Source organism: Conger conger, chromosome 13, assembly GCF_963514075.1.
Source record: "Conger conger chromosome 13, fConCon1.1, whole genome shotgun sequence".
Taxonomy (NCBI): Eukaryota; Metazoa; Chordata; class Actinopteri; order Anguilliformes; family Congridae; genus Conger; species Conger conger.
In genome coordinates, this window is record NC_083772.1 from 6,959,939 (window position 1) to 6,971,573 (window position 11,635).

Here is an 11,635-nt window from a genome sequence, read left to right on the forward strand (position 1 = left end):
TATATCTGTTTACAGCCTAGGGACCCAAGCAGACCAACCTCGCTACGGCTGTGCTCGACATGAATGAACTACCACGCGGAGGCGAGTGATTTACCATAATAGGTCTACGGGTGCTATACGCCGTGATACATTAAGTGTAAATATTCATCCTCCCTAGACCAGTTCGAGGGGGTAAACCAAGCATTCCCTTTATAAGATTGAGTGTCAGTAAGCGAAACCACACAGATCAAGTTTTAACAATTTATTTTACCAGGCAGGTTACATACTTAATTACACACTAGTTCCAAATCAAAAAACATTACAACGGAAACCAAATTACGGAGTTTTAAAAGTCATACCTGGTAATAAAAGCTACATACGGGAGTCTGGCTATAGATACCCTGTACATAGAAATTACGTGCACTGTGTGCATGGGAGGCTAATTGCATTCTCCCAGATTGCTTAGTTTACTGTCCTTAAATCCAAAATCTGGCCTTTGATGTTAACCCTAAAAATGGGTCACCCATCTGGAATTTGGAGCCACGCCTCCCCAGGAAACGCAGGGGGGTTGAGGCACATGGCTTTCACTGGGGCAGAGCTCCACACAGTTTCTCCCTGGTTCCTGGTTGGTTATGATGTCCAGGGTTTGCTGTTGCAGAAATAAAACCATTGCACCAGTCGCACTGAAACAATCAGAATAATACCAAACATTATATATTATCGAATATTATCTAAACTGACTTTGTCATGAAACATCCAACGCTGTACACATCATTTAGTGACTGAGTAAAGAGGGAGAGAGCAATAAAGGGGGGTTTGAAGGGAATACTGGGCCCAACAGGCCGTGCCCTCTGAAACCTTCCCATGCCGTAAAGGATGTTGCCCCATCGTAACGAGTTTCACGGCTGGAGGCCTGAGTCTTCCCCCACAGGCTCCTGCCCGTATGGGTGCGGAGATAGTGGGGGTTAATGGTGCATGCTCCTGGGGTTAAATTATTTACAGCCACATTTTGCCAAAATAACAGAGGAAGCCAGCAAGCTGACCAGCCCTGAGTGATAATGCCACCTTACACCTCTGAATCTTTGGAGACTGTAGATGCTGCCCTTTCTGAAAACTGCTGCTAATGGTCGCTGTGGTCTGTTGTACCTGAGGAAGTATAGTTGAAGGTTTTACGTCATTGCTGTTATGTCAAGCCCCCTGAATTGCAGCTGAACATGAGTGAGTGAGTGAGTTTCAAGCATAACTCGGTTAAAGATTATTACGAGCCAGGTCCATGAGCTGCTTTGCATACAACAAACAGCTCTTGTTCACATACATTTAGCACAGAGTGGTGTTACGATCCAGGTTCGCGATCCGCTCTTGGTTTTTCTCTCTGCTCGTGTGCTCTGCTTGCAGGAACGGAGAGGTGGGCGGAGCTAAGGAGAAGTGAACTGGTGCTGATTATCGGATTTAGCGCACCTGGAAGCTGGGGTTTAAAGGCACAGCTTCTTCACCATTCTAGAGCTAGCTCACGTTAGCTCATGGCTGCACTGCGAATGCGCCTTCCTCTCTCTCTGGCGTTGTGGCCTGTATTTGGTTGTTTGCCTGGACACTTGTTTGAATGGCTTGCATTTTTGGATTTGCCTTTCAATCTTAAGTCTTGAGTAAAAGAAGGTATTTAATAAATATTTGTTATTCCTTCACATGGTTGTTTGTGTCCATTTTATGTTACGGCCACATCGAGCCTTCGGTCGTAACAGTGGTACACAGACATAGATATTCAGACAATAGATCAACAATATAGAAACATGTAAGTTCATATATAGAGGCCAGAGAGACATTACATTACATTAATGGCATTTGGCAGACACTCTTATCCAGAGCGACATACAGTTGATTAGACTAAGCAGGAGACAATCCTCTCCTGGAGCAATGCAGGGTTAAGCGCTTTTCTCAAGGGCCCAACAGCTGCGTGGATCTTATTGTGGATAAACCGGGATTCAAACCACTATCCTTGTGGGTCCCAGTCATGTACCTTAACCACTACGCTAAAGGCCAAGACAGAGACAGCAAAGGATTTTCTCAAAGAAAAAACTGGAAAATTCTTGACTGGCCAAGTCATTGACATGATTTGAATCTAACTGAACAAAAAGCAAGACAACTCGATGACGACAGATGACGTCAAAACAAGCAGGAAGATAGCTGTAGTACAGGCCTGGCAGAGCATCACCAGATCAGATACTGCACACCTGGTGATGTCTGTGGGTCACAGACATCAGCCTTTACACACAAAAGATATGTGACAAAGTACTAAACATGACTTTGTGCATGTCCCAAACGTTATGATATGAGGAGGGACTATATTAAAAGCACTGTAATTTCTTCATGGTGATACAAAAATGGACTAAAATACCCTAAAATACCCTTTAATGAAAGCTGAGAATCTGCATTTTAACCACGTGTGATTTAACAACGTGTGATCACAAATCTAAAATTGTGCAGTACAAAGCCAAATCAAGAAAAAAAGTATTTCTCCCTAACATTATGGAGCTCCGTATACAATTGCAATCACCCTGCAACAAAAGACCCTGCACATTTGGCAGATGCTCTGATGTCTTAAAATAAATACTAAAAAAAGAATAACTCTGCATACCTGTACATGCAGCTCACCAAACAGAGGCTGTGACCTACAGCCATAAGCATACCCAGTATGCACTGTGTTTCCTGTGTTAAATGTATCTCCAGCTGTCTGAGTCAGCTACATTAGTGCTCAGAAACACCAAGCTGATGTCGTAAAACTGTCCCATTTGTTTTCTTATTTGTTTTTAAAACTTATTTCAAAACACAATATGTAGAATTCTGAATGTCTGTTTGAAGCGGAAATAAATCATTTCTGCTTTTTGGAAAAACTTTGTAACCATTTATTCCTCATCACTTCAACATGACCACGTCTTACAGAACGTGTATCTGAGGATCGGCCTGGTTCAGCTGCAGTTACCTTATTTGAATGGAATCATGAAATGATGAAAGGAGGGAAATGGAAGGGTAATTTTCTTCATTGATTCTTATTTGACAATGTGTGTTAACATAAAGACAATCACATGATTACAAATAGCCTTTTAGTGATAATCCTTATTACTATTAGACCACTTGCTGAATTAAGTGCTTACTAGGAGCCTTTCTCTGTCTCTTTCCAGCAGACAGACAACCATTGACCTTAATGCCTCTGCTTCTCAGATAGCACATTCTGGTCTTACAGCAAGATCGACAAAGGGTATTCAAAAGACAAAATACTGATAAATGTTCATGGCCAGCTTCATGTTTTTTTGTTTTGGTGTTTTTGGATGTGCGTTGATGTGATATCAATTAACAGTGACAGTCAGACATTACTTCAAGTCAAGTAGTGGATTGTAACTTCAGTGTATAAGTTTTGTATCTGCTGTGTCCCTGCTTTGGACATACAGAATAAAGTAAAGGATTGGTGGAAGTGGCGACTAAATGTCTTGAATAAAACCACAGACTCTTGCTTTTAAAGCCACTCAGTGATGGTAGTTTATTTAATTGGCCCATAACACTGTGTAGCTCCTGCTGCCACACTGCCATAACCTTTCGTTAATTCGTTCATAGAGCAGCCTCTTTTACCAATCAGAAAACAGTGTTTAACCGCAAATGTACTGATGGTTCTCTTTTTCAAACATGTAAGCAATAAATATGGGGTTAGGTAATTACAGTATCAGTATGCAAGTACCTGCAAATTGGGCTGTAGTTTGACACTTTTTTTGGTGGTTGAGCTTGAGTGAGAAATTAATGAATTGAAAACTGTGTTCACTGAAAGCATTAATTGTCAAAGAAATCTTGCCAATCTTGCAAACCAACATGTTATAATGAGACCATGAAGAAGAATTTCAAATATACCCTTACAAAAATACTTCTGGAGCAGTGTCCACGAACCAGCTTCCCAAATGGCCCTGCATGTCCTTCAGACCTGGAAACAGGCCTTGTATATCGCCCAAGGATTAGGGAAAGGGCTACCTTTCTAACTTTGTGTTTCCTGTTCATTCTTTATCACGCTCATGGGCTTTCCTGCCTTTCATTCTGAGCCACAAGATGGCGCTGTTACCTATCAGTTCTTGAGTAGAAAAGCAAAAATGACAAATTATAAAAATGATAACAAAGTGACTCTTCTTCCTTTATTAGCATTCACAATTTTAAATGAATAACATTGCAGATTAGTGTGCTCCTGAAATGAGTCCAGAGGAAATGTGGCAAAGTAGTGCTGATTTTGTCATGTTGTTAAATAATACAAACCAGCAATTAACTCAGAACCATTCATATCCATAGTTCAGGTGTCTCATCTCAACAACTAATTGCAAATGGGAATTTGTTAGAGTGAAAACAATGATTAAAGATTTTCATTAATTTACACCGGATACAAATGTCACTTCTTATATGCACATATAAAAGTGTGAGTGTGTGTCGTGTGTGTTTGCATTTGCGTGCGTCTGTTTGTGTCCGTGTGTGTGTGGGTGTGTGTTGTTTCATTAAAAAAAAGTGTGATTTGCTATACTTCCTCTTTGTTTGATGTGCCATTTTTCTATTACATTACATTACATTACATTACATTATTGGCATTTGGCAGACGCTCTTATCCAAAGCGACGTACAACAAAGTGCATACCCATAACCAGGGATAAGTTCGCTGAAAGACCCTGGAGGTAAGTACAATTTCAACTGCTACCTGTACAACAAAGATCAGTCTATTCTAGACTGATCACTTTTTAGAAAGAAGATGCAAGACTATGTTTTATCACTTCTAGTGTTCCACATTATTGTTCAGCTCAATACCAGTCTAAAACTGCCATACTGTACATCATCAGAAACATCACAGCCATGAACCCAGAAGATGACCTCACTACACTCTCAGAAATAAAGAAACTGTTCTTCAAGGATCAAGTTCCCAAATGTAGCGTGAAAGTCTCTTTGGGTACAAATCAGTGCATTTTCCAAGCCAAAAAGTACAAAGTAGTTGTAATTAATAGCTAGGGTTCAGTTTTGTACCTATAAAATACCACTCCAACGACAAGCATCTGTTCCTTTCTTGGCCCTTTTTCTACCTTTATTTCTGAGATTGTACTGGAATAAAACATGAACTAATGTCTTACTGTCAATTAAAATCCCTGCTGGGGAAAAAAAAACTGCTGGTAGCTGGTTTACCAGTTCAGACCAGCTCAAGCTATGTTTTGAAACAGCTGATATCTGATCATTTCAAGCTGGTCATAGCTGGGTTCACCAGGGATCACTTAAACAGGAATCCACACACCAAACATCAAACATATTGACAGATCAAACAAATAAAGTCCTTGATGTAGTCATCTCTTCTGGGGAAACTTGTACAAGTTTCCATTGAGATTGGGCAACTGCTGAACCGAACCTCAGATAAACTTCCTGCGAGACACAGTCATGTTGAAGTGATACAGAACAAATTATTGCAAAGCAAAAAGCAGAAATGAAAGCAGAATATTTTAGTGTCAAACTAACAATTAGAATTAAATGACAACAAAGTCCACGCATTTTTATTGCATTATGCAGAAGCACAATCCAGACAAAACTACTCAAACATAGCTACAGTACTTAATGCTGACACTTTGACACTAATTTCAGAACCTTGAGGTAATTTCTCAAAACTGTCGACAAAACTAAAAATAGATATTTAGACACATTTTTCAGAACTCGAAAAACCTTTTTCAATTGCTTGGATACAATACACAAAAACCAAAAATCATTTGTATCCTACTTCTCAAAATGATGAGTAACTGTAAGATTACTCCTCAACCGTTGGAACAGAATCAATTTTACTACATTATCATTCAATGTAATACTGCACCACCATCTTTTGTCACAGGGGCTTTCAACCTTTTTTGACACGCACGTTTGAACTGGTGGTCAAGTGACTGATGATTGAGTTTGCAGAGTGTTAAGAGCAAGAGTTAGGATGTGTATCCACCTGCAACAACAGTGACAACATGGAGCAGTCAGATGATCCATGTTAGAATAGAGATCAAGCAGTGAGAGGAGGAGGAAGAGGAGGAGGAGGTGATCAAGTACTCCTTCAGAGAGGTGGCTTTTCTCATCTTAGAGGTGGGGGGGTTGTCCTGGTAGAGGACAGTGTCTATCACTGAAGTTCAGGATTTTTTTCCCACTTTGTACCAATAATTTTGTTTTATAATAGCTAAAAATGTACTTCATACAACTCTCTGCACCAACATGCAGCTTGTCAGTTAATTTCATTCACAAAATGGATCAAAACTACCAAACCACTGCGAACATGTCTCAAAGGAAATGCACCAGCACAAGAATTTTTTGTGTCAATCATCACAATGATCTAAAAAACATTAACAACCAGTGGCATTACAGTCGATGCACTATTTTCTGTGAGTGATTTTCTAATTGGACTGTAGAAATGTATAGTGTTTGGTGGTTTAGAGTTTTTGTAAAAGCAATGAAAAAATAATTCATTTTGGTCCACATACAGTGCTCTTGTGCTAACTGTCAAAAGTTCGAAAAAAGTTGTCAAATAAAAAGTTAAATAAAGTTCAAAGTATTAATATTGCACATGTGTCATGTGGGAAGAACCAACATGATATGATAAACACAATTATCCTTACAGTGGCTATTTTTGAATGTGCATTGTCTCAAATGTATCTCCCTCACCCCCTCAATGCCTCATTCATTCACTCTTTCACAGAACCTTACCTGCCTCTCTGACTGGGACCCGCAAGGTCGGTGGTTTGATCTCCGGTGCAGCCACAATAATATCCGCACAGTTGTTGCACCCTTGAGCAGGGCCCTTAATCAGGGGGTATTGTCTCCCGCTTAATCTAGTCAACTGTAAGTCAGTGGCCATCTTGGGGTGTCGGTGGGTGGGGTTTATAATGGGGGCGTAGACGTTTTTTTGATTTACACAGTTTTATAGAATTATGAACAATCTTTTGGTTTAGTTGTTATGATCTATATTTTACAATGTGTCTTTCAGATGGAAAAATTAACTCCTCATCTCAGTGACATATTTTAATTACACTGGTATGCAGCGTATTACAAAGCTTATATAATGGTTCTTGAAAAAGATAAGGCATTAACATCACATTTTAGGCCTTACACAATAATAATGACTTATTTCTGATGAATATTTCTTGTTTTTGAAATAGAATGTAAATTAACAGGTGAAAATAGAAGGAATTGGCCAAAACAATATCCTGAAACCCAATACAAGACATTATGTGTAATGTAACATGACAGGACATTTCTTTTTTAGCAGAGTGAGATACTCACAGAGGACACACAGGACTATTGTGGCAGCCAATAAGAGAGCACACAGCAGCCTCAGACACACTGCAGCCAGCCTTTAGGGGTGTGAGCTTTGGCCACCTGTCTCTGTGGCCACAAGACAAACGGCAGAATAAAACTATCCTGTAATCCGGCTAACAATGTGGCCTTCTCTGTCAATTTTACACTGTTTATTTTCACTGCAGAGAGAATATTCATTTGCCTTTCGTATACTGTACCATAGCCCTGAAAATGGACTCAAGCACACAGTCTCTGTTACTCTGTTCTGGGACATCAACAGCAGCTTCTTAATAGACTGCAGAAGAGTTTCATTGGTAGGCTGATAGCACCACCAATCGGAGACGTTTTGAAACCATCTCAATTTCGGTTATGCCATTCATCACATTTTGTGACAAATCTCTTCAAGTGTTCTTACCTGTGTGCTGAGCTCTTGAGCTGTTGAGTGTGGTGTGGCCCAGAGTGCTGTATACATCTTGTTGTGTGGAGGCCAGTCCAGTGTATATACCCTCTGAATCTTTGGACACTGTAGATGCTGCCATTTCTGAAAACTGCTGATAATGGTCTTTCTTTCTTTCTTTCTTTTTTATATTATGTGTCACTGTGGACTGTGATACATGAGGAAGTTTGGTTTGAGGTATTACAACATTGTTGCTTCCATGCAGAATATTGCAAACGATACAAACTGAATTTAATCAAATAGCCTACTTGATTCGCTTTTTTCAGGGATTTGCTTTGCTTCAACTATGACGCACACTGTCCTTGTTAAAGCAAAGCAAACCTTTAACATGCGAAGCGCCGATGTTATGGAGCATCCCTGAATTTCAGCAACTTGAGTGCTAATAGCTTTCCCAAAAAAACAATGTGTGTATGATTAGGCCAGCCTAGGAGATGAAGACACAGGTAAGAACAGCAGCTCATCATTGAGTATGACATGACTCATGTGGTTCATTTAGGAGTCTCTACGAGGGGAACCACATGTGCTGGTCATTCAGGCGTATGGTGTAATGGTATACAGAGCACACAGGTATGCAATGTAATGATGAAGCAGAAACCACAAATACTCATATTTCTGATCTGTTCAGAAGTTGTTTCAAATTACACAGCTTTGTGTCTGTCTGCATATTTAATACGCAGTACTGTGTGTGCAAGGAATCTTACTTTTTCTGCAGGGGGGTTCCATCCACCCAAAGCCAGGTGCCCTCTGTTTCTGAGTCACTCAGTCCAATCCAGTAATAATCTTGTATGTATTTGTTGATGAACTCCTGAACACAGACACACAATGACTCTCACTGCTCACTCTGCTGACAGTGACACTGAGAGACACACAGTCCTATAAGATTTAACTCATTGTAAGACAATTTTATACTGGTCACAAACCTATCCCCTGTCCCCACAACTATCTCCTGTCCCCACACCATTTGACCCCACAATAAAGTACACACACTTGTCTGCCGCTCAATTCACACCTTAACCTGACTAAAGGCCTTTATTCATTAGAACCAGCTCATTGGTCAATTTGAATGCAAACATCTGGAGGTGATTGGTCAGAAAGGTTGGTTTAGTTTCAAATAAGTTGATTTTGTTAACGATTGGGTGTCAGACACTGAGCAGCAGCATGACCCACACCACACTGATAAACAAACTTCACTCAAAGTAATCATCCTGAATATTGATCAGATTGTAAGAAGCAACATGATATGAGAATCACAATTGTCTTTATGTAGAAGTATGAATTTATGTCAAATTTCTCTCCCCTACCCACTCACTGCCTCATCCATTCACTCTTTCACAGAACCTTACCTGCTCCTCGTCACTCTCTATAATCACCAGGTCAGCTGCCCATTTAATGCAGTGAATGCGACTGTCCTTCCAGCTCTTCCTCTCAGTGGAGAAGTAGTAACACTTGGAAGAGAACTGCTCCCAGCCCTCTGGACAGGGCTTGCACAGTCTCTCTGTGCATGAAGAACAGGCAACAGTTTCTGTGAATTATCTTTACACTGAGCAACAGAATGAAAGTAAAAGACTAAAAGCTCTTCTGCAGATAACCGACAGAGGAACACCACTCACTCTGTGAATTGTCTCTGGGACAGTACTGCTCCATAAAGGGGAGTTTCTTCAATACTGCTCTCTGTAGCTGTTCCTTGTCCCTGTTCAAGGTGCTGCTATTGGCTCTGAGCTCCTCCTGGCCTCTCTCCAGCATTGAATATTTCTGAAACAGGCTTGTATCTAATATACAAAGGGAAAATGCATTCCTTAGAAACAAATCTGTGAATTTTACCATATTTCACCACTGTTCACTATGATACAGACAACTGCCTCATATATCTGTACAGTAAATTAGCTGAGACTTTTTTTCCAAAGTGACTTACAGTTGATTAGACAAAGCAGAGCACAATCTGCCCTGGAGCAATGTGGGGTTAATAACCTAGCCCAAGGACCCAACAGCTGTGCCAATCTTATTGCGGCTACACTGGGGCTTGAACCACCAACCTTCCAGGTCCCAGTCATGTGCCTTAGCCAGTAGGTTACTGGCTGCCCCATGTTGACCAATGTATTAATTTACAATATGTTGTTACAAAAAAAGAGAAGCCATTTATGTACACAGTGTTAGAACATTATGGACAATGTTTTTGTTTATTTAGGCTCTGTAATGATATTTCTGTATATATTTAACAATGGGCATTTCAGGATGCAGAATTTCAATGACATTTATGTCAATCACACTGACAAACAATGTAGTCATACACATTTAAAAACAAAATATGATAAACATTGATCACGGCATCAACATCTCATTTTAGATCCTCAATAATAACACCTCTGAAATTTGGATGAACATAAAGCACCTTGTATTATTTCCAAGGCATTCTGCCTGGGTGAAAAAAATGGTTTTCATCAGGGTCATAAAAAATAGGTGGCAGACAGTACATACAGTCACTGAGCACTTTATTATGAACACCTACTTACTTGTGCCATTATCAAATCAACCAATTGTGTGGCAGCTGTACAATGCAAAAGCAGATATAGGTCAGGAACTTTAGTTTATAATCACATCACCCATCAGACTGGGGAAACAATGTGGTCTAAGTGACTTTGACCAGAGCAGAAGACCAATAAGTCTAAATAATTTGTCTAGTAAATACATAATAAAGTGCTCTCTAAGTGTATATGCCAAACCTTTCCACACAAAGAAAGTGATAGATGCACATACTATTCTATAGCAGGAGCTAGTGTTTATATGCATTGGTCATTCATTTGCTTTGTTCTGGCTGATTTAAAAAAGGCTTTTAATCTTTTTTGAAATCCTGAAACCCTCTCCAGGATCTACAGTAAATTGCCTAAAAATGGCATTGTACCAGGATTAGAATAAAGTGACACAGACAGTGTGAGATACTCACAGAGGACACCCAGGACTACTGTGGCAGCCAATAAGAGAGCACACAGCAGCCCCAGACACACTGCAGCCAGCCTGTAGGGGTGTGAGCTTTGTTCCCTTTCCTCTGTGGTCACAAGAAAAACAGCAGAATAAAACAATCCTGTCATCCATTGTGATTTAGGTCTGAAAATAATGAGGCCTACACTGTCAATTTTACACCGTTTATTTTCACTGAAGAGAGAATATTAATTTGCCTTTCGTAAACTGTACCATAGCCCTGAAAATGGACTCAAGCACAAAGTATCTGTTCCTCTATTCTGGGACATCAACAGCAGCTTCTTAATAGACTGCAGAAGAGTTTCATTTGTAGCCTGATAGCACCACCAATCATAGACATTTTGAGACCATCTCAATTTCGGTTATGCCGTTCATGACATTTTGTGACAAATCTCTTCAAGTGTTCTTACCTGTGTGCTGAGCTCTTGAGCTGTTGAGTGCTGTGTGGCCCAGAGTGCTGTATACATCTTGTTGTGTGGAGGCCAGTTCAGTGTATATACCCTCTGAATCTTTGGACACTGTAGATGTTGCCATTGCTGAAAACTGCTGCTAATGGTCTTTCTTGCTTGCTTTTTTATATTATGTGTCACTGTGGTCAGTTGTACAAGAGGAAGTGTGATTGAAAGTTTTCCGTCATCGCCTGGTTCAGCTGCAGTTACCTTATTTCAATGGTATCATGAAATGATAATGGGAGGGAAATGTAAGGGTAATTTTCTTCATTGATTCTTAATTGTGTGGTAACAAAGACAATCACATGATTACAAATTGCCTTTTAGTGATAATCCTTATTACTATTCGACCACTTGCTGAATTAACTGCTTAATATGAGTCTTTCTCTGTCTCTCTCCCAGTAGAAAGACAGCCTTTGACCTTAATGTCTCTGCTTCTCAGCTTGCACATT

The 11,635-nt window shown here is 40.0% G+C and overlaps 1 protein-coding gene across 1 annotated transcript; it reads right to left on the reverse strand.

The window, feature by feature from the left end:
• Positions 1-8,455: 8,455 nt before the first annotated feature.
• On the reverse strand, positions 8,456-11,268 carry LOC133108269 (CD209 antigen-like protein A). Its single transcript, XM_061217737.1, has 3 exons — positions 11,145-11,268; positions 9,102-9,253; positions 8,456-8,563 (listed from the first exon to the last, which is right to left on the reverse strand). Exons 1-3 carry the CDS (start codon positions 11,266-11,268, stop codon positions 8,456-8,458), a joined length of 384 nt encoding a protein of 127 aa, XP_061073721.1.
• Positions 11,269-11,635: the final 367 nt, after the last annotated feature.